General features: G+C 36.6%; 1 protein-coding gene across 5 annotated transcripts in view; it reads left to right on the top strand.

Annotated features, from left to right (window-relative positions):
• LOC149552143 (vacuolar protein sorting-associated protein, putative (DUF1162)) overlaps positions 1 to 24,845 on the top strand; it is a 336,370-nt gene that overhangs the window by 209,450 nt on the left and 102,075 nt on the right. For 4 of the 5 annotated variants that reach the window (XR_016352867.1, XR_016352866.1, XM_089787620.1 and 1 more), the window contains exons 21-22: positions 13,084 to 13,345; positions 13,452 to 13,871. Coding sequence is in view for 3 of the 5 variants with exons in the window: in XM_089787620.1 (XP_089643746.1) it covers positions 13,084 to 13,345; positions 13,452 to 13,871 (682 nt within the window). In the remaining 2 variants the exon portion in view is untranslated. Of the gene's footprint in view, positions 1 to 13,083; positions 13,346 to 13,451; positions 13,872 to 19,874; positions 20,073 to 24,845 lie in introns of those variants that run through there. The other variant, XM_089787623.1, reaches the window with a different exon arrangement.

The following is a 24,845-nucleotide window of genomic DNA, read 5'->3' as shown; positions in this document are numbered from 1 at the left end:
GAAATCCATTGTCTTAGTGAACCATAAAATTGTAAATGATTCATAACAAGGAGCTTACAGATCACTTTGTATGTTCTCCTTCAAGAATCTCAGGATGTCTTGTTCTTCTTGAAGCTAGTCCCTCGCTCTTGGTGCATGACTGTCAACTAGTACCATGTTGATAAATGAAAGGGGTTCATACCCGTATAGTGCATTGAAGGGTGTCATTCCAATGGACATGTGATAATTTGTATTGTAACAGTATTCTTCTAGATGCATCCATTTGACCCATGCACATTGTTGTGCCAAAATGTAGTTCCAGAGGTAGCTTTTTGGCCACTTGTTCACAATCTTTGTCTGTTTGTTTGTCTGAGGGTGATAGCTAGTACTTAGTGACAATTCTATTCTTGCCATCTAAAACAATTTTGTCTAGAAAATATTGAGAAACCGACCATCCCTGCCACTAACAATGATTCGGGGTAACCTGCGTAGACGAAAAGCTTCTCCAAAAACTAAGTCGGCTACTACTTGTGCAGCCTAGAAATCTGAGGAGATAATAAAGAAGTGTGCATACTTCGTCAGTCTCTCAACCACCACAAAGATACAATCCTTTCCATTTACTTTAGGAAGTCCGGTGATGAAGTCCATAGCGATACTTTCCTACTTGTGTTCTAGTATAGGCAAGGGTTGCAATAACCCGACAGGTAAAATGCGTTCAGGTTTGTTTTGTTGGTAGACTGTGCATCCCCATATGTACTACAATACATCTCCTTTAAGTACCTTCCACGAAAACTTCTCCCTGAGCTATCTATAGGTTTTGAGAAATCTCGGGCACCAAGTATATCCGATCCTTATAGTAAATGATGTCATCCACCATCTTGTATCTATCATCCTTAGTGTCGTCATCCATTAGCTTACATGCAAATGCATTTTTGGAATATTCCACCAATAAGTGTGTTTTCCAGCTAGTTGAAATTTGAGACAGTAAGTAGATGGTAGGTTTTCTTGACAAGGCATCTGCAACCACATTGTTCTTTCCCTTCACATTTCAATGTTGAAATCAAAAGCGTAAATCTTGCGTACCCATTTTTCCGTTTAGATCTTGTTGCTCTAGAAAATATCTCAAACTATTATGATCGGTATGGACGACAATCTTGACACCCACCAGATACTACCAAAACTTGGTCAGTGCATGCATGATGACTAGCATCTCTTTGTCATAAATAGAATATAGACGTTCCGCTTGTGTAAGCTTCTAACTCTCATAGGCTAAAAGGTGTCTATCTTGCATTAATACCATGCCAATGCCCTCTCTAGATGCGTCACACTCTAGAATGAATGGTTGAGTAAGGTCAGGTAAGGCGAGAATTGGGAAAGTGCTCATTGCTTCTTTTAACTTATCAAAAGTGTGTTGTGCTTTTTCATTACATTGAAAGAAGCCTTTCTTAGTCAGATCCGTTAATGGTGCACTGAGTTGAGAGAATCCTTTTACAAACCTTCGGTGCACATCTTCTCCTAGTGGAGTTGCACTTCATAGTTATTGACAACATGCCCTAGGTACAATATTTCTATCATCCCGAATTCACACTTGGATTGCTTGGTGAACAAGGACTGAGCCTTCATGATCTCTAGGACTTCATCCAAATGTCTCAAGTGTTCTTCCTAAGTTTTGTTGGAAATAATGATATCATCAAAGAATACTAGCAAGTATTTATGCTATTGTTTGTTGAAGATGCGATTCATGCAAGATTGAAAAGTAGTTGGTGCATTCATTAATCCGAACGACATGACTAGGAACTCATCATGCCAGTAGTGACAGCAAAAGCCATCTTCTCCACGTCTTCTTCCCGCATGTGGACTTGATGGTATCCAAAACAGAGATCTATTTTAGAAAAATAAACCACACCATGTAGCTCATCCAACAATTCATTGATCCTAGGAATAGGGTATTTTTTTTTATTGTCTTATTCAACACACAATAGTCCACATACATGTGCATTGTCCCATCCTTTTTCACCAATACTACTGATGATGCAAAAGGGTTAGAGCTGGGACAAATCCATCCTTTCTTGAGCAGCTCCTAAATTGTCTTCTCGATCTCGTCTTTGATTTTTTTGGGTGGCGGTATGGCATGGTGATAACTAGTTTGGTGCCAACTTCCAACTCAACGGTATGCTCAAACCCAAGATGGGGAGGTATGCCAGGAGGAATGTCTATGAAAACTTTCTCATGGGTACTCAAGATATTGTTAAGATCATCATCCTAGCGGGGTGTCCATTGTCCTTTTATTGGTCTTGTCAAAACAAAACAATGTGCAACCCATGCAATGTCATCATGCCGAAAATTGGCCTCCATCCGTTGTGCCAAAACTTCCTTCGGTCCCTCATTGGCCATCCCATGGAGAACAACCTTCTTTTCCTCGATAACAAAAGTGAAGTCCATCCACTTGAAACTCTGTGTGTATTCATTTGGTGTCTCAATCTATTGTATGCCCAGAATAACCTCCATATCATCTACGTCCACTATAAAGAAATTCTCCATGACAGTGTGATTACCCATGGTGATACTCAGTTGAAGAACAAGGTGCGTACAAGGCAAAAGTGTTTCTTCAACGATCTTGACTTGGAATCTTGTGTGCATCTCAATAGGTAGACTTCTTCGTTTCACCAAAGATGAGTTTATGAAGTTTAGAGTGGCTCCGCTATTGAGCGTTACAATGACCTTTCGTCCTTGAAGGGTTCCCCATACATGAAATACCATTCATCTCAAGCTCCCAACTAGGGCGATGTTTCCTCCATGCCATACCAATGCGATGATTCTCTCCGTACAGTTCAAATTAACCATTTTTGGAGTCGTAGTGGGGATTATCGTGTTTTGTGGATAGATTCTCCTAATCTTCCTCATCATTAGATACAACTTTGGTGTAGTGTATTTTCCCTTTACCAAGGCATCTATGCCCAGGTTCCCACGACTCCTTACAATTGAAACATAATATCTTCCTTTGGAGCTCTTGTTTGGTAGCTTCGTCCAATGAAGGGTTCTTCAATAGAGGTTTGTTATCTTTGTCCTTTGGAAATACTGGCTATTTGGAGTGGGAGTAACCTGGAGAGGATGATGTCGATGATGATGTCATCCTTCGCACCTTTTTTATAGCCTCAAAAAGGGTGCTAGGATTGAAACTTTTTACCATCCCCTTAGTGTTTCTGTCAGTCCGTCCTGAAGATCACTATCCGTCTTTTTTCGAGAATGTTCGTAACAAAAATAGGGAGTTTTTGAAATTTTGTGATGTACTTTATCTCATCCCAAGATCTCTATAATATTTTCTCTATAGTGGGGTACCTTAGCAGTTCTCCCATAACCACAGTGTAGTAGGGTGTCTTGCTCGCAATTCTCCCTTACTATCACTATGATAGGGTGCCCTCAGCGGTTCTCCCTCAACTAATTTTGCAATAGGTTGCTCTAGCGGTTCTCCCTTAATTACAGAGCAATAGGGTGTCCTTACCGCAATTCTCCCTAACATACCGGTACAGTAGGGTGCCCTAGATATTCTCCCTTAATTGCCCTCTTAGGAAGGTGCTAACAATAGGGTTTCATTAGTAGTTCTCCCCTAATTGCCACTCTTTCCTTTCATTTAAATTGAATATTAAAGTTCTATTAATAATCATAAAAATATGTACATATATGTATTGTTTGTTATTTACAGATCAGAGTGTGACCAAAGTTGAACTTCCTCAAAGCTTCAATGATTCTCTATTCTCATATCCTCTCTTGATCACCATTCACACTCTTGTTCTAAAGCCTCTTCATTATTTATTTTGTGTGTTGCTTTGATTTGATGGAGTTGACTTTTCTTGTCACACTTATGTCCAGGTTCCCAAGGGCCTCTACATCTGAAACATATTCCTTTCTTCAATGTATCCTCTTTTTTCTTTTGGGCTTCCTTACTCAAGCATTGGTGTCCTCTACTTCATTTCACTTTGCAGAAATAACATTCTTTATCTCTCTGGTCTTTGTGTGAGTCTTCATTTCTATGCTCCATCTTTGTCGAGAAATTCTTAGATCTTTCTTTTGATGAATTTGATTCTACCATTTTTTCTTTTCTAATGGCTTCTTCCAAGTTTTGTGGTTCATGCGGTTTAACAGAGTGCCTGGTGGAGTCTTTTAATCCTTCTATAAATATATGGGCGAGTCTCTTTTGGGAAAGGTCTGGAACCATAACTGACAACTCTTGAAATTTGCGAGCATAGTCTTCCATTGTTCTAGTTTGTTTGAGTTGAGTTAGTTCTTTGAAATACCATTCAATGTCGTTATCATCAAATCTATTCATGAGCTTTTGGGAGAATTCTACATAAGATTTTATATCTTTATGTCCCAATGAGATACGTCCATGGTCCACCAATCATGTGCTGCTCCCTTAGATGTACTATAGCAAATTGCAAGCATCTTCCTCTGTCGTGGGATTTAGAATGAAAAATGTGTTTAGTTTCTCCAACCACTGGCTTGGTGTAATCTTTTCTGAACCATCAAAATGCGGAATCTTTATTTTGTTAATCTCATGTTTGAGTTCTTCATTTACCGTCCTTCTAGACATCTCCGTTCATTTCTCTTCACAAAATTCTCTGAATGATATCACTTCTCTAATGTTAGGTGCTAGAGCTGCGTATGCCCTTGCAATTTCCTCTGTACTAGTTAGGGATTGCTCGACCCCTTCCTCCTCCCTTAGATTTACTCTTCTAGGTAGGAATGCGGGTTGAGGTAGGCTAGAGCTTGAAGTCACATTTTTATTTTCAGAATGGACTGAATTTGTTTCTCTCCCGATGTTAGGTTGATTTCTCAAATTATTGATCGAGTTCCCCATGTTCTGTAATGCTTGCAGGAGGGCCTGATTTGACTTCTCCATTTGATTCAATATAGTTTGGTTGGTCTGGTGGGTCTGCTCCATATATGATCTCACTTCATTTGCTAAGTCATTCATTGTAGTTTTATTTGTTCTTCTTTCGCAAGTTTCCATAAGCCTTCATTCACAGGATGGCAGGATTATGCTTTGATACCACTGTAATGACCCTTAGCAGAATCAAATTTAAAATATCGGAATAATGATCTGACCTCTGCAATTCTCCTTTCTCCTCTTGAAGCTAGCCAGTCACTCTTCCTTACAACTTATAAATTTATATATATTAGATTAATAAATCTGCCTGTATATGTACTCTGCCTTTTCTTTAGTCATATATTTTCTATTTTTGTTCTGCTTTATTCTTCATACATCCTTAATTATGTTCTTTTTCAGTATATCCTCCTTTTTCACTTCTGCTGTTAGATACATATCACATTAAAAATCTGAATATGTACTCTTTTCTTTCTTCTTATTTTTCTTCTCAACTTCCTGACCTCTTCTATATGAATATATATTAGAATAAAAAGCTGATTATCTATTTCTTTTTTTATTCACTTATTATCCCTGGAACTTCTCCTCCCTCTTTGCAAATAATCTATCCTTTATTTATATTTGATTTTAAAAGAGATGTTACCTTTCAGCAGTAAGGACCATGTCCCTTTCAAACAAACTAAAAGTTATAATTAATCTTTCATCCTTAATTGTAATCGACATTATCTTTCATAGTTCGATGATAATCTTTTCTAAATATCAATCTGTAAATAATAGCTACTGTCGTGAATCATCATAGTAAATCTTGGTCTGACGTGTCTGTATTCAATCAAACTCAGTGGCACTGTATACCTTATTATTGTTTTTCTTGCATCTTTAATTTGGCTTCTTTGCACATCGTAGGCTCTAACTACTAATTTTTGTCCATCATTCTTTTATATATTCATATCACTGCTTTATGTCTTCCATCCGCCATATATTATGCTGACTTCATTAACTGTACTTGGTTTTTGATATTGTCGTTCTTATCGATATTGATGTTGTGCCTTCCCATATTTGTCTATGCTCTTTGTGAACTTTTTCAAGCCCTCCGATGCTATTTGTATATTCGTTGGCACTATGTGATCAATTCATCTTTGACTAATCTTTTCAACTCTGTTTGTCTTCCAAAGTCCGGATGTCTCCTGTATGTAATTTCCCAATGCTATCTAGCTTAGAAATTTGGGGACAATTAATTCGAACACTTGCCTCTTTATACTCAATATGATATTGTTCTATGGCTGTTTATACTTGCTCGTTGTAATCAATGGTTCTTATGGTAACATCGATATATATGGAATTGCTTAATGCCACATCACGATCTTTAAGTTTGACATGACCAATATTCATATTGTTGGAGATTAATATATTGGTGTCATTAATATCAAGATTGTCTACTCGATGTCACTTAACTCAAAACCCATATCATATGAAAGAATGAATAGCATTTAGATATATTTGTTTAACATTAACTTATATCACCTTTTTAATAGTATTATATTTTATTATAATCATCCTTTTATTATGATATTCCTTCTTGTTGTTATTATAATATATATAATAATATTATTATTATAATACTGTAATAATATTATAATATTATTATCATATTATGTTTTCTTGTTAATAATTCCTTTTTGGCTACTATCATATTATAATATTATTATCAACATGATTATTATAATATTATGCTCTCTTTTAAGATTATAAAATTTATTATTTCTTTGACTCATTATATTATTAAATTTAACTAGCAAAATAGGGGACATGATAGTAAGGGGTGTCCGTATGATGCCAAAATATGGCTATACAATCATTCGTATGGTATTGACTTGGTAGGTTGTATGGTGGGACAAGGTGGAGGCCAGAAGAGTCGTACAATGGGGTGAATATGAGGGCATACGGTTGGTAGCATGTCATATGGCTGTACAATGGAGGCAAGGATCTGTACGATGCAGGCAGGAGGTTGTGTGATCGAAGGCGTAGGGAATGCAGTGGAATTCGGCAATGCTGATTGAGATGCAAATGATATATATATTAAACACAAATAACTTGCAAAAACCACAGACCAAATAGATATACTCAACTTGTTACCGAATAGTAATGATATTTCCGCATACAGATGGTGCTTTGATTCGCTAGATTCGACCCAAGCCATACACAACGAAATAGGGTGAGGGTTGAATCCCATTGAAACTTAAAAAGCCAAATAGAGAAGATCTTTCATTTCTGAAATGATGAACAACTCAGAACTCCAATAGGAATTTTTTTGTGGTACAAAGAAATAATCCAAAGGCGCATACCAACTACTACCTACATGTCGTGCTTAAATACCCTTTGTAGGAACTCCCTAGGGTTTAGAAAGATAGCCGATGGCCACACCTACGGAAACAATTAAATAAAAATAGGTCTGAGGTATACTAAACCAATTGGCCCATAAACAATGATTTGATTATTTATTTATTTTATGATGAGAACATTACATCTTCCTTAAACCAATCCACTTTAGGAAGGTTTCTGCCTTTCAAATCATGAAATTCAGGATCAAAGAGATTGCTATCTTCTTGTGTTTAGGGAGGGATCTCCCAATTGATTCCAAATGATTCGATTTGTTGTATAGAGTGCCTTGAAAAATTTCTTTTAAGCACCTTTGCCTCATCTATGCAGTCCGCCCAACAATCCTCTAGTGTAGGTTTATGGATATAAATCCAAGCTACATATAGGTTTTTCCATGTGAAACCCTTACTGTCAAATTGAGCTTCCTAGGCAGAGTTGACAATTTTTTACCATAATCATTTGTCGACGCACTTCTAAAAACACAAGTTGGTCCATAGGGTATCTGGGAAGCCGTAAGGGTTCTCTTTCAAGACTCTGTATCCTCAGATAGTGTAATTGTCTATATTGGGTGAAAATACTTCTAAACCCTAACACGAAGTTGGCAACCTCCTGAGGTAATCTCATATTAGGTTGCCCTTCCAACTCTGACTAGCTACATGAGAAATGCATGATTCACTCGTACGTAATGTTGACTGCCCTTCTCCATAGTGAGATGGGGAACATTTTATACATAGTAGTCCAAATAGAATGTTTTTGTTGGTTAGTCAGGCCTTCCAAAAAGTTCTTTAGCTAGCAATAATATACTAACACAGGAAAAATTGAACACCATAATTTTTGGGGATTCCCTTAGTTGTGTATTAAAGTGATAACTCATGAGGCTGGCCCAATATATGAAATCTTTCTTTCCATAGATGATTAAAATGGATTTACACATCTAGAACTCAAAATTTGCACTACCTTATGCAATGGGTTCTTTGAAATGGGACTTTTTTAATTTACTAAGTAATTGGAACTTACCTCCTCTTTATAATTTGAGCTAGATTTTTGCAATGTTTTTTGAGATAAAATTCTTTGTGCTTTCAAATACTCATGTCCAACCTCCACAAAAAGCCTCTCCATCACTTTGTCGCGATGGATGCCTAAAGCTTGAGTAATGCTTTCCGAGTTGGTTTTGCTATGACCTTTCCATGAGCCATTCAGATTTCCCGCTTTGTAGTATCATAAAATATCGCACATGCTACTACTAATTCAAGGCATTGCATGGTGGACAAAAACACTTTTGCGTATTAGACTACTCTAGAGAAGTTGTTGCTCCCAAGGACTTAAGCTTTTGCATTCGTAGAACTCTAGGTGCTCATGAAAAACATGTTCCTTGGTATCCTTTGCCTTTGATAGCTGGCTTTGAATTACATTGCATGTCGAGGACGAAGCTTGAACAAGTAGCATATTGAAGGTGTTAACGAGTGATTTTGAGCAATCCACCACTCAAGTGATATATTGATTCGAACGAGACATGCATTAAGTGCGGCACCATCGTTCTTTTTGGGAAACGTGCACATTTCGTATGAACTTGCATGCAAAAGAACAAAGGATTGACACAAGGAAAAGACGCCTACCTGGAGTTACACTATGTGTTGGGACCCCACCAATTGCTTGGTTGTCCACATGCCTAAACTCACAATTAGCTATTAGGGTTTTTGGACTTCCTAAAACCTCTGTCCAAGCGAGTGGTAATAGTTGTGCACATTGGGAGATCAGGGACTTAAGAAACATTGTAACTCCGTGACAAGTTTATGAGAAACTTGGTGAGGCTGACATTTGGAGAATGGCTAAAAACCATGATAATTGGTCAGATCCTTTTGAGGAGAACCTTAAAAAGAAACAAAAGCGGAAGCGTGACTAACAAAGGACGAAGATGTCTTGCTGATTTCTGTTATGGCAAGGTGTATCGATATAGGTATGGATACAACAAATAACTGTAAAACACCGCATTCATATACAATCCAGTCTTGATAATCCTTGGATGAAATATCTCTTGAAGATGAAACATAAAAGAATAAACACAAAGATATGATACAACAGATACAATTCAAAATGCTTGTGATCAAATTGGAGGTAAAAGACAAAAACTGTAATGAAAGAATTTCCATTACTAGGAAAACTTGTAGTCGTGAAGAAAGAAAAATCATTACACATATTTTTAATGCAAAATGAGAACTTCCTAACTTTTCATCAGCTTTGCTAACCCTTAAAACCGACAAAAAGAATATGTAGCAAAACACATTATCCAGAAATACTGCATATATGAATTATATGTGCTAGAACAAATGAGTTTCAGTTTTCTATCCCTTTCTATGACAAATTAAAACTTTCGAAGCTCTCATGTTTTCATAAAGTTTTGTGGTCTATAGATTATATTCTGTAGCCTCATGTTTTATACATTCCCACTTTTACCTTGGGTTTATTTGGAGATAAAATGGGGTATGGGCTATTTGGGGGCTTTTGATGGCATTTCCCATATAAACACGTGTCTAATACAGGACAATGAGTATCATGGTGAGGGATGGTATAGTAACTTGGGTTCCACATCAGGAAATATTTGACATATTGAGTACATTTCCCTTATAAATGTGCATCCTACATGGGGCAATGAGTATCATGAGGAGGGATGAAGTAGCTGGTAGCCTGTTTTTTCAATCCAGAAATGTCTCACACATATCCAACGTGTTTCTTTTTGGAACTTGTGAATTTTGCATATAATTTCATCTGTTTTTCGCTATTTGAGAAGCCCTAAGCCCAGAATTGCCAATGTATAAATCTTAGTTATATTGCTATTCACATCTTGAAGTCAAAGCTTCTATTTATGTCCTCTTAGTATCAAAATGTCCTTCCTATTATGTTGCATTCTTTTGTTTTCATCCTGAACATGTATATAAGTTATATATGCAGTCCTGTAGGCGTCGAGCAATAGTTGTATATTGCTTGCAATGTAGCAGTGAGTAATAAGCATTATAGAGTATATACTGCATTCCCACAAGGATAAAAGTCAGTTAAAATGATCATGTGTTGTATGGTGGTGGATTAAGTTGCCACTCTACCGCTCCAACCTCAATAGTTAGTTGCAGGTTGTGTTTACTGCTATTCCATGACACTGATTTAATGTAGCATGTGGGAGGATGGTGGAGATACAATGGTTGACAAGTGTCTACTGCATCATGGTGCTGACGTATATAAACTCTATTACGATATAAGAATCCTAGGGGAGAGGTACACTAGTTATCCACCGGGTCAAGTGTAAAAAAACTTCTAACCTTATACCAGTTTGCTGATTGTAAATGAGAAAAGGTTTTCTATGTTTTTTGTCTTTTCCCAATTTTTGATTTACTTTGAAAATATATTTTCAATTTTCAAATATAGACAACAATTTCAAATTCCCTACTACATGAAATAATAAACATTCATCAAAGCTTTGTCAAGATTTTATTAATTAATTTCTGAAATCAATACATATGATAGAACCTAGCGTCTAGTTTTGGCACTTGCTTGCATCAATGACATCTATGTATCACAAGTGTCCAATGGTACAACTTGACACATGAAATCGGCTCCTTCTAGGATGTACAGACCATCTGCAAATGATCACAGACTCTCAAGAAGGCTCCCACAGAATATAAATAAATCGTAGGCCTGTAAGTTTGCTGACGACTTGCCTAGAATGCAGCCACAGGCCCTATATGGTGCACAATATCCCGGTTGGCAACAACTATTGGCCCAATTCAAGCCGCACCACACACGCAATGATTGTCTGCCCCCTTGCAACACACGTGACCTCCCAGATTGCAGTTGCATTTCTAGTTCTAGGGAATTTGTTGATGGATAGGAGATGGCAACCAATGAAGTCACAATGCACACCCTTAGACAAATTCGATGATTCCAAATCTATGTAGATAACCTTTTACCAATCTCAGTAACTCTTTAATATGAAATGCAGCTCCCAGTAACAGACTAGAATTGATGAAAAAGTTCACAATCGATTTGTTGTCCAAGTTGAAAAATGCTAACTCCAGATTGCAGCTCTTCTTAGACACAGGTATCACAGTAGAAGAGGAGAGGGAAAATTATTTACCTCAGCATAATTTGCATACACCAACTCAGAATTCTCAGAATTATAATTCCAATCTCCCAGACACAGATAATCACAGATAGGAGATTTAACCAATGAAACCACTATACATGAGCACTGACTTCAAACAATCTTCTGAAACTTAGAAACCCTTATACTTCAGCAAGGGCACAAAATTCGGACTTAGGAAAAGCCACAAAGGCAACAAAAACAAATATATATTCAAGCGTGCTTTTCTCAACAAAAGGGCTTGTATTTATAACCTCCAAATTCCCTTTTGTTGACAAATGCAACTTCACTCAAGAAGCTTCACCACACAATGTTATTTAGAAGCTTCCTTTAGATTCTCTCACTTGACTTGGCTTAACTAATTAATAATGACACTTTCCAATGATAACTCAACTCCTAAGTGAAATTGTAAAGTTAAATTATAACTTTATAATAAGACATTTAATAATTAATAATAATTTGGCCACTAAAATATATACTCCCAAAATACTCATCATTTAAATATGCCGTCTGAAATAGGATTCATACTTATTATTTCTCCATGTGACCAAAATGCACTTTCCAAAAATAGAAAGGGTCCATCTCGATCAACACCAACTTACCACATATAGTAAGTACACAAAACTAAGCCCAAACGAAGTCCGATCTGAGCCAAATGAAGATCAATTTGTAGCTTACTAAAATATGGAGAAGATAAGACCCTCGCAATGCCAAGCCACTACCACAGAAGACCCTCTATCCACAATATTTAGTCTACGAGGATCACAATAATAGGCTAATCCCTGAAACTCCAATGTTGGGAAAAATGGGAGCATTACATCAAGATTTTGAGTTGTGATATGGCAGTAAGAGAAGCGATCGCTAGTAATATGAAGGTACTGCAAGCCTGCGGAGACTGAGGGATGAAACCATGGTTGTCATGCAGTGAAGTAGGGGAATGAGGACCACATTTCGAAACTATTTGCACAATTATCAATGCATAAATAACTAAGTGTCTGATAACTAGACTTACAACCATTAAAGGAATACATATGATTTTGAGAATTTGACTTTGTTGCTTTGTGGAGAAGGCACCAGTCTATTTTGCCCCAATAACAGATTCAGATTCATTAAAATTTATAAATGAATGACAGTTTTGTTGTAGGTTTTAGATTCTTTTGATTCTGTTGTACGTTCTATATTCTTTTGATATATTTTTCATTTTGGTTAATCCATTCGTTGGCCATATCCAGCATTAGTTCCCATCATTTGAGTAGGCGTTTCTTTAGGACTCAATGATTTTTTGATTTGGAAACCCCTATTTCCCATATTAATATGCATGCTATATGGTGCAATGGTTATCATTGAGAGCAGATAGAGTATTTGGTAACATAGGCATTACATCAGGAAATGTTTCATGAGCTCTATACATGATTAGGCTTTTTAGCTGGTGTTTTTCATACAACATTTTTTGTAGAGGGATGGTGCAGAGTCACTATGATACAAAATTAAGTCCAAGGATTTTTTTTGAAATCATAAACATTAGATTGCTGAATTTGAGTTTTAACTTGTAAACTCTAGGCTTCTTGTTTTGAGATTTACCTCCTAAACGTTTGAGAATGCTTTGCTTTTCAGCTTCTTCTCAAAACAAATATTTAGTTTTAGTAACATTAAGTATTCTTGAACTTGTTTGTGAGACATTTTGAATAATATTATTTAATTTGTTTGACAGGTCTAGCAAGATACTGATTCGAAGGTCAGAACAAAATGCAGTCATATCGTCTTTGGATTTGGAATCCTTTTCAGGCTTCACAGAAATGAGTTTAGAAATTCAAGAAGAAACAGGTATGAAGGACTTGGTAAAAGTGGGTGTTGGTTCACAGCTCGCTTTATCCAGTGCATTGGAGCCAACACAAACTATCTATCTAGTCCCCAGATATATTGTTATGAATCAATCATGTGAAGATATTTTTGTCTGTCCAAAAGGTTTACAGGTTTGTTTCTAGATAATATTTGATTTGGTTTATCCTTCATTTAAACCACATGCAAAGTTTGTTCTAGCTTCTCTTGATTCTGCTCTCTCTATTATTTCTTGAAAAGGAAACTGGAGGTGCTAAAAGTACTGTTAGCCCTGGACAGAAAGCTATGCTTCATACAAAAATATTTCCAGGTGAAGATAAAGTGATTCGTACTGTTGATTACAATCTCAAAAATGAAAGAAATGCAGGGATAGATTTATCACTATATTTCCAGTTTTCTTTGAGGGAACCTGGATGGAGTTGGTCTGGACCGATTTGTGCTGCTTCTTTAGGGCGCTTCTTTCTGAAATTCAGAAGCCATGAAATTTCTGCAGCAAGTGGTAACACTTGTAGGGAGATGCAAAGTATTCGATTTGCAGTTGTTGATGTCAAAGAAGAACGAAGTTCATTGATCATGTACTTCAACATGCAATCACCTGAATATTTGCCATATCAAATAAATAACAGTCTCCGTAATGCTTCGATTCTATTTCATCAAAAGGTGATTGCTCTTGACCTGTTCTTTTCTGAACTCTATTTTGTATACTGATTCTAAACTTCCATTTCGAAATGTTCACATGTGCTGAGAGTTTTGATACCACAAAGGAAAATTTTCAGAGTTGAAATTGTATTAGAGTTCATATGTCCATGTTGCTGATAGCAGAGAATCTACATGTATTTACAAATTGCTTAATCATAATATCAACAATATTGTAAAGTTATTAGTTTATGATTTTCCTTTTGCCGTTTGGAACTAATGCTCGTAGAAATTGAAAAAGAGCAAAACTATTCCTTTTGATGAACTATCAAGGTCCTTCCGTTATTCCTTTGGCAATGTTCATGCCATTTCTGCACTAATAAATTTGCTGATTCGAAAAAACTCTAATATTAACTTTGTTTTTATTATGTAAGTTACCTGTCCTAATAGGGGTGCAAGTATCAGGTATGGTGCTAGGCCAATTTTTCCCTTAGGTATAGATAAGATAGATAAGATAAGATAAGATAATGATATTAATGTCCAACAAAAGACCAACAAGGTTTTAAGGGATTGGAAGATACAACAAGGGATAAAACTAACCCAATAGGAGCACCAAACGGTGTTCGAAGAAGAGCGAAAAAAAAGTAAAGAAAGGGAACAGCAACCAATAAGAGGACTAACTATCCTTTCTTGGTACAAAGAAATCTAGCATTGAAGGATAAGGCCCAGAGTGATCCTAGGTTCAGGCCCGTCTTTGAGTAACCCTGGATAAAGGGTGTCCTTGTTTGGTGAAACCACAATGAGCTCTAATAGATCTGCTGTGCCTAGAGGCGGGTGTGTCCAGCAGCCGCTTCAGGCCCTTGGAGGAGGACATGGGTGGGAAGAAGGTGGTGATAAGCTGATTTGAGGCTTGGCTTTGAGGAAACATGCGCTGAAGAGTGAGATCACTAAGTTGAGAAGTCTCATGGAGGTGCAACACTAAACACTGCTGGTCAAAATAGTTGAAAAAGGCCGAGAGGGATCTATAGTCTCTGAATAAGCAGTGGAACTTGCCTCTTATCTCATAATAAATGGGCCATCTAAAGATGAAATGGATCTTAGTCTCAATCTCAGATAAAGTACAAAGGCGGTAGATTCGATCATCCCTAGTCAAATGGTGATCCGTTTGGCAGCGAGTCCGTTGGGAATCGACTCTGAAAGGTCCCAGAGATATATGAAGGGCGTGACACCAGTGCGGACTCAAGTAAAAGGGACAAACAATAGTCCCATTGTGGATCTCTAAAAATGCTCGAAGTAGAAGGCCATCCACAGTCTCAAGCCCCAAGGAGGGTTAATCCAAGTCGTGGTGATGTATTGTCTGTAGATGTCGAGTTTGATGTGCCCATTCAACCCCTGTCGTGAGGGGAGGAGATGAGCGGGAGCATCCAATGAGAACTGGTAGGGTGGGAGGTGATCGATGTCAATCCCTACCAAACTTAGCAGGGTAGTGGCTTGGGTATACCAACAATGAGCTCTAACCCTCAAATCAGATCTAGCAATCTGCACTCAGGAGCAGTAAGCATGGTATGAGTATTTGTGGTGACTGTTAACAGAGTTTGTAAAGCTTTTGAGGCGGTAAATGAACTAGATCAAATCGAAGATGGCACTAAGTCTGAAAGGATGGCCCCTAAACTCGGCCAAGATAATACTATGTGGAGTGAACTAGTGACATATGATAATCCGATGGAGAAGGGTTTGGACCCGCTTGATCCTTTTGGCAGTGAAGCCGGTGGGAACTGACTCTGAAAGACCTTAGAGAAATGTGAAGGGCGTGACACCAGTGCCAACTCAATTAAAAGGGACGAACAATAGTCTCATTGTGGATCTCTTAAAAATGCTCGAAGTAGAAGGCCATCCACGGTCTCAAGCCTCTAGGAGGGTTAATCCAAGTCGTGGTGATGTACTGCCTGTAGATGTCGAGTCTGACATGCCCATTCAACTCCTGTTGTGAGGGTAGGAGATGAGCAGGAGCATCCGGTGAGAACTGGTAGGGCGGGAGGTGATCAGTGTCGATCCCTATCAAACTCAGCAAGGTAGTGGCTTGGGTATACCAACAATGAGTTCTAACCCTCAAATCAAATTTGGTAATCTGCACTCAGGAGTAGTTAGCATGGTATGAGTATCTATGGCAATTGTCAATGAAGTCCGCAAAGCCTCTGAGGTGGTGAATGAACTAAATCAAATCAAAGACGATGCTAAGTCTGAAAGGGTAGGCCCCAAACTCGGCCAAGATAATACTGTGTGAAGTGAACTAGTGACATATGATAATCTGATGAAGGAGAAGGGTCTAGACCCGCTTGATCGAGGCCCAATCCGAATCTAGATGGGACGGCCCCCAAACCACAAAACCATATATAACAGTTGGTCTAACCAATGAGTCCAAGAGGGATAACTTGGACTCAGTTTCTTGAAAGTGATGTCAGAAACATTGCCTTTTTAGAAGTGCAAGGGAGCCCATCCCCTTAGCAACTATGGGTAGGTGAGAAACTCTAACTTGGGAAGCAAATTTTTGACTCAAATGTAGACGTGGTGCCAAGATGGCAAATGCTCAAAAAATTGGAAAACCCGAAAAATTAAGAGATTTTTAGGGATTTAAAACTTGTTTCACATACCATTTGATAAATGAACCTTAAAGACATAATAACATCATGAAATCAAAGCTTATATGAAGTTGGTGGCATCAAACATTTTAAACAAATGTTTGATGTACTCTTCCTAATTTGTTGTACAAGCAAAAAAATTAGGGTTAGGGTTCCATCTCACTAACTAAATATCCTTTTTAAAATGCACCTTGAGACTTGAATCGTGTAACCAAAGCGATATGCAAATATCGACATATACGCTTATATATATAAACCAAAAATCACCAAAAATCGGTCCCAAAAATCATCATTTTAGTAAAAAATCACTGAAAATCACCAATTTATTTTATGTATGTGGTGGATTTATTGTTTATTTTCCTTGTTTATGCATGTTAGGCTTTAGCTTCTATTTGATGATGTTATAGTGTGTTTAAGTTATATTCAATAAAGGGTACATGAAATAAGCGTTATATCATTAAAATTGAAGGGTTTTTTCATTTTTCTGATTCGTAGCTGATTCATAGCCAATTCATGCCCAATTCATGAGTCAAGTCAGCCTTGCTGATTCTGATCCGATTGCAAGTTTTGGTTCTTTGATATATATATATATAAAAGAGACCCAAAATACTTGAGGTTCTATGGTGTCACGAGGGCATATTCGGCAATAAGACTTGGTGTTATAGGGAAATTTTGAATTTGGCTAGGGCATTGAACTAGCCAACAACAAGCTGTGATTGGGGACAAGGATAGAAAGGATGTAGAGAATCTCAGAGTCTACGAACAATTGCAGGTTTTCTGTACTTTATGTAGTGGTCATATGAGATTAAGAAGATAGGGCATTGTTTTGTAGATGGGCGTAGGGAAGAGTACGCACAAACCGGAAGTGGACACAATACAAGGAAAACAAAAACATGAAAACTTTATTCACAAATGTACATAGGGGATGGAAAGGAATCCTCCTTACCTCTAGGAAGCTTTGTAGAAGTTATATGAACCCAACTACAAGCGGAGGAAATTTAATCCCATGGTGAACGAGGATGTCCACCTTGAAAAATTATAGACAATTTTGAGAGTTTGCTTTAGGTGATTTACCCAGTTGAGCCTGGACGACTAAGTAACCAGCATTCATCAAAGACCTTTGAGTCTTGATCTTTGCCTACCTAGACTCAATAAGCTAAGGATTTGACCCTTGGCTAATTTAGGTTTAAGGGCCTATTCGGAGGCAGATTTGGGGGTTCTCTTATCTGGATGAATAACAAAGAAAAGGGATCAATTACTTTTTTGCAGACTACTTCAAGGTTTTGTGCTAATTCTGCATGTTTGCCTAATACTAATTGGACCCTCCTATACCTGGCTCCAGTTCTTCTATGCCTCCAGGTGGTTGTATTCAAACTAGATAAAATGTCCTCTTGGTCATCTTGCCAACCCAAATTTGTTGCAGAATTGGGAATACGTTGTCATTGGCTAAACCCATTTCTCAGCCAACCTATTGTACTTTCATCAGTAATTCTTCTTCATACATAGGGATGTGATGATTTTTTCTCAATTTCTTTTCAAATTATCTCCAAAAGAGTTACCAAAAATCTGTTGGTTTACCAATTTTGCCACCTAACTCTATGTTCTTATGCTCAAACAAGTGACAGAACTGTTCCAACAGTAGAGGTAAGTGTTACATCCTCCTGCAATCACTTGGCTTGTTTTACAAGGTTCAACTACCTTCTAAATATTTGCAATTAATTTAAAAAAGTGTATGCCTTTCATTAGAAATCAGGAAAGGCAAAGCTTTTAACTAGAAATATTTAAAGGACATGCAAACTAACTCAAAATAAAAATCTCCTAATCAATTCTCACTCTCATATCACAGTATGGTGGGGATTAGAATGCAAAACATGAAAAAGATACCTTCATTCTGGCCATTTAACATTTAGTCACAGATAAATATGTCTTGACAAGAATCGATTTGAAAAGAATCAATTACTTCAACTTTCTTCATAGAAAAATGAAACAGAGACCATCTAATAGCATGGAGAATGAAATTCAATCAATAATAGCAGTCTGTCTACAATTTTAAGAACCACATCATAATTTCCATTTCCAAAATATTAATGTAACTGATGGAAAAATCAAAACATTGAAGTCTTTTCCACTCTTTATGACACATAGTTTGCATTAAAGCCAAAAAAGAAGATGTCTTTTCAGTTATTCTATCTGACGGAACTCTAAAATTCAAAGTTGTTAAGTTTATTACTACAAGATCGTGTAACAAATTCTCATGGCATTATTGTACCTGTAAGAGGATGTCGCAGGTCGTCATTAACTATTCATAAAGGAAGAATGAATACAACGCACAGGCTGAGCCAGCATAGAAAATAGCAGATGGGCAGCATTTAGATCACTGTGATTTTTAACTACTGTTGTTCTTTTCAGATTATACTAATCTGTGCCGCATATATTTGTACACTGATCGAATACCCACAAGATCTGGCATATATCGTAGAGGTATATTCCTAAGGCCTGACCAACAATGAAACTACTGGTATCAGTGTCCAAACTTATCAGGGACCTCATCATAGATCATAGTCAGTGTGTATGCTCCCTGCTTGATTCAGCAGTCTCTTCAGCAGTAAAATTTGAAACCTCTTGATTAAATGCTCACAGTTTATAAGTGAAAATAATAAACTCTAATGAAGAAAGTGATGGACATATGTGAACATTATATGATGAACAGTTTCAATCACAGATAAATCTAGATCATGAGGATTTTCAGAACGGAATATATTCAATATTATGGTTTGTCAATAAAGGGTGACAGGCAGGAGCAATAAAAATATAAAGAGAAAAGATTGGAATTTTTTTTGTGCGCCTATGGAATCTATACAATTCTACACAGTTGACAGGTCTCAAGGCTCTCTTCTAGTGCACACTGCTATGCCAGTCAATTTCTAGATGATCACCTCCAGCAGTTTCAATGGATGTCAATGAGTGTCTCAGTCTAAGAGAAGGGAAAATAAATCAGGTGTCTCTATCAGCGAGTGAGGAGAAAATCCAGATCTTATCCTCAGACCCTATTTTGTCACCATCAAACAAGCAATTGATAAATAAAGAAAGCGACGGGCAGCATACACCCAGGCAGCAGCCAGCAGACTAAATACTGCAGCAATATAGATAAAATATATTCAGTCTAGAAGATTAGAAGAGATAGTATGAAAGTTTTGAATAAGAGTGAGTTTCCATGTTTCAGTGGTCTGAGGCTCTCACCGAAATATATAATATTCGCAATGTAAAGGATGCCGTGAATTGGAGATTTTAGTACCCATTCTTTGCAGGACTTCCTGAACGGTGACGTTATATTATTTATTATTTCTCGCTGTGTTCAATATCTAATGTTAGTTTATATGTTGTGCAGGCCTGGAGCGTGGAACGTGTGACCACAATTTGGAGGAAAGTGTGTTAGAATCCAGCGTTGGGCGCATCTGAAGAAGCTGTTGTTATTTAAGGAGATTTGAAGTATACAGCGGAAGAAGAAGATAGTCGTGCCCTTACCAAGTTCGGGTGTTCTCATCACTCGCATGATACATCGCGTTCACATGAGTACAGGGTTTTATCGCATATAAAATTATTCATGGAGGTCGCTGTGCGCGAATATGTAGAAAGAGATGCCCAGGCGAATGATGGTGGTCGGGGAGAGAACAAGAGCAAGCAGAGATATTATTTAAAATGGCGTATGTTTGAGGGACCTACGTAAATGGAGTTACAGCGGCAGTTTTTGGTTTTATTACCTCTTGATTTAATTAACATTCAGTTGTTTTTTTTAAAGAAAATTAAGACAAATTGATTAGTTATGGTGAAGAGGTGCGTTGCTTGAGGGAGCAAAACCGACAGCTCTTTTATATTTATAAATATGTGTAAAACAAAGATGAGAAGAGATATGAGGGGTTGCTCTTAAAAAAGGACAGTAACTTTCTATCATCAAGCATACATATTTGAAATTTGGTTCATTTTAAAGGAGAAGTTGGATTTGTGAACTAAGCAAAGAGATTGTAATTTTTTGAACACTGGTTCAGGGATTGTGTGGATTTTATTGTGCTGAGTAGAACCCCAGGAATCTGAGTGTCTTCAGTATAATTTATCCGGCAAATAAAAAACAGTAAGAATTTCAATTGTTTTTTAGAGTTGGAATGCATATAGTTTGTCCTTTATGGTGTTGATCATTCATTTGTTTATAATTTTCTAATTTGATAAGCACACTAAGTTGTTTATTGTTCTTCAGATTTGACAAACACAAATAACATAGGATAAGAGTTCTTTCCTATTATTTGTATCTATTGTGTCTATTAAAGGTTAAAGAATAATAGACAAGTTTGAAGTGCGTTAAAATATAACAACTTGTGGCATCATAATTAGTAAGTTTTTAAGCAAAGTTTACATTATCAATATCATAAAGTTGTATGTAAAAAATATATATATTGGACTCTATTACCCAATTGAAATTTGACATTGGTCATAAATTTGTTCAAAGTTACATAAATCGAATGCTGGCAATTTTTCATCTTCTTTGTTTAAAAATCTTTTATTAAACAATCCTTTTAACATTTTTTTTCAGCAAAATACAATTCTAATAAACAATCCAAATTTAAAGTCATATATCACAAATCTAGAAGTTTTCCTTAACACTTGCCAATTGAAGGAATCTGTTTTGCAATCCGCTATAATACATTTTGCTTCCGAGATTTGAATTGGGTAAACAGGCCCTGGTCCAGCGGAACCTAAAGCACAGAGGTTTTAATCCTGTTACATTGGCCAAACTAAGTTAGATACCCAGCATCGAGCAAGCAAGGCTCGTAGGATTCCAATCTGTAGTTTTGGGAACCAACAGATTGGCGACTCTACTGGGGACGTCGCAAGTAAGATTTACTTACTCCAGGACCAGTTTAGAGTTTCATTTAGGCATAAGCCTAGAGGTGAGATTTCTGATTTTGTTCTTTCAGTTAGATATAGATACATTAGAAAGTTCTCTTTTGTTTCCATTTGTTGTTTATGATTTTTAGATTCCAACATTCAGATTTTTAATCATCATTGTGATAAAATTTACAAATCTTTTCTAAAAATTTTAAAGCTGTGCTCAAAAGTCTTAAAGTTTTGGCTTAAATTCTCATTTTATCTAATTCACATAAAATCAGCAACTAAAAAGAGATTTCTTTTCTTGTTTTCAGCAAATTGTTTTTCAAGTTATTGGCATAAAAATTTGCTGGATAAAGAACCCAAATTTTCATTTCTTTCTGTTTACAAGAAAGTGGCGACTCTATAATATATTTTGACCAGCATTTGTTTGTTTTACAAGTACATGTGGGGTAGAAGATCGGTAAACCCCCAACCTAAAAGACTTGCACAACTCTCTTTTGAGAAAAAGCCAAAGAATAAGAAAGGTAAAAATCAAAAGGCAAAAATGTTTTATACAGGGCATAGAAATTTTCAGGAAAGAGCTAATAAACAACTTGAAGTTTGTGAATCAAGCCATAATAGCCCGAAAAATGAAGAAGAAAACCCATTCTTTCACATTCCTAGAATTGATGAAGAGCCTCAATGTGAAATAACTCGTATAGAGAATGATAATGAACAAGAACAAATAATGCAGTGGGGCATGATAATAAAGAAAATGGCTGAAACTACGAATGGCAATAGCGCAATATTGGCAAAAGCATTAAAAATGCAGCCAGACGATGTCCTAGCGAAAATAGGAATGTCAAAAGACCTTATTACCTCCCCGCCTAAACCTTCTAATGAACAAAAATCAGATAGGTGGAGGGAAGAAAAATCAGATCAAAATACTCTGCCTAGGTATAACCCACCTCACAGAAAGAATTTGGAGGCACAATATGCTACTAATCATGATAATCTGCTCTATGAGAATAGAAGACAGAGAGATCAAGATAACAATTTTAATAGATATAATAATCAGCGAGTATGGAACAATGGACAAAATAATAGAGGAATTCAGCAAAATAGTGGGAATACTAGACAGCCTTATAGGACAAATCAGAATAACAATAATCAAAACATTCAAGGATATGTGGCTCAAAATCAAGGCAATAGAAATCAAGTGATGCGGCAACCAATGGAAATTGAATGCTATAGGCAACTTGATTTCAATGGGATTCAAGGATATCCGAATCCTATTTCAAATGATTTGAGGAATGCCATACCAAAATTTTCAGGAAATGGAACTGAATCAGCTGAAAGACATGTTATCAACCTGAAAAATGTGGTTGAAGATTTTGAAGAAGAACATGAAGATGTGTTCATGAAATTATTTGTTCAATCATTAACTGATGACGTTGCAGAATGGTAGAGAAGTTTGCCAGATAGATCAATTTCTGGCTGGTGTAATTTTTTAGATCAATTTATTGAGCAATTCGAGGATCACACTGATACATCTTTTGTGTCACATGAATTGACCAACATTAAGAAGAACTCAAATGAATCAGTGACAGAGTTCAACAAAAGGTTTAATAAAGTCCTCAACAGAATTCCAAGAGAAACTAGGCCTGTAGATTCATTCTTGATTGATTTTGATTTAAGTGCCTTTGATAGCAAAACCCACTATGAAATAAGATCTCATAGACCTTCTTCGCTGCCCCAAGCTTTCAAAGTTGCCATGACCATTGAAAATGATAGGATAGTAGCAGGAAGAGTTAATAAGAGGGATGATCCAAAACTGTATAATCCAAAAATCCCTAAGGACAAACTGAAAGAAATAATGGACATGTTAAAGGAGATAAAAGTCAAACAAAGTAGAAATGAGAGGCCACCATTTAATAGAAATGACAGAGTAAGATTACATGATATGCCTTACAACACAAATTGGAAGGATGAAAAACCAGAGAGACCAACTCATGCTAGAGATACACCTGATCCTTTGAAGAAAGTGAATATTGTTGAGGATGGCCCATGGTGTGATGCGTGCAGGATGTCCCACGATCCTAATCATTGTATTGTTGCGCAAGCTATTTTTGAGGAAGAAAATTTGGAGAGTAAAGAAAAACCCTTAGTCAACACTATATCATCTGAACCACTATGGGGGAGAGACGAAGATTATTCTGAGGATGAAGATCATAATGCTAATTATTATTATAGGGGTTCTAACCAGCAGCAATGTACTCAACAAGTCTTTTCAGATGAGGAAGACAATCCTACCTTTCGTAGATTAACGCCAAAAGAAAGAAGAGCCTATACTATTGCAGCAGTTGAGCATGCTAAACATACATATCAAAGAAGGAGTAAAGATAATAATGCTGATCAAGGGACTCCTGCTGGTATATTTGTAAGAAATCAGCAGCAGATTGAAGCATCTAAGAAGCCTGGAAATCAAGCTCAAACCAAACAAAAGGAAGGTAATCAAACTTATAAAATTACCAAGCAACCAGTGGTGCAAACTAATGGTAAGAAAATATCTAATTGTCATAGTTTTATGAGTCATGCTTTATCTTAGTTAAAAATTACTATGCCTCTAATGGATATGATGAAATTTTCTGATTACAGGCAGGAAATTGTGAAGATATTGTCTAGTGTGCAAGATATTAACAATAAGGATGATGTTAAAAATAATGAAGAAACACCTATTGTATATCTAGGAACAACATTAAATAAGAGGACAAATCAAGTAGACCCATTCTATTTAACATTGTTGATAAACAATAAATTGGTAAAAAATTGTATGATTGATTCTGGCGCAGCAGTCAATATTATGTCTGCTGATGTAATGAAGGAAATAGGACTTAAAGTTGATACTCCTTTTGGAAAATGTTATGCCATGGATAACAGACCTGTCCCTGTTGTTGGAATAATTAAAAATGTAGAATTTCGTTTTCCATCATTTTCGCATATATCATACAGAACTGACATTGCAGTAGTTGAAATATCAACAAGTTATGGTATGTTGTTATCTAGGCAATGGTCAAATTAGGTTGGAGGTCATGTACAGTTAGATATGTCTTATGCTACCATTCCTGTGGGAGGCAAGGAAATATGAATCGAAAGGGAACCTCAGTCATATTATTTGGTTGAAGATTACATTTCGGATCCCGAGGTTAATTTTTGCCATTCGGACATGGACAACTTCCAAGTAAGCATAACCAAACCTACTTCTAAGATTGTTGATCCAATTTCAATTTATGTAAAAGAAAATTGTTAATCATTGGTCTTGATATTGCAAAAGCATATAGGATTAAAATGCTCATTGTTTTAGGAGATTCAGATCTAATTGTCTCACAAATTAGGCATAAATTTTCAACTAGGAACCCAAGATTAAAACAATATCGGAACTATGTATGGGATTTGATAGAATTCTTTGATGCCTTTTCAATCAAATGGGTCGATA

This window comes from Cupressus sempervirens, chromosome 6 (assembly GCF_028749045.1).
Source record: "Cupressus sempervirens isolate cs-2001-9-10 chromosome 6, ASM2874904v1, whole genome shotgun sequence".
NCBI lineage: Eukaryota > Viridiplantae > Streptophyta > Pinopsida > Cupressales > Cupressaceae > Cupressus > Cupressus sempervirens.
This window is presented reverse-complemented; position numbering and strand designations above follow the sequence as displayed.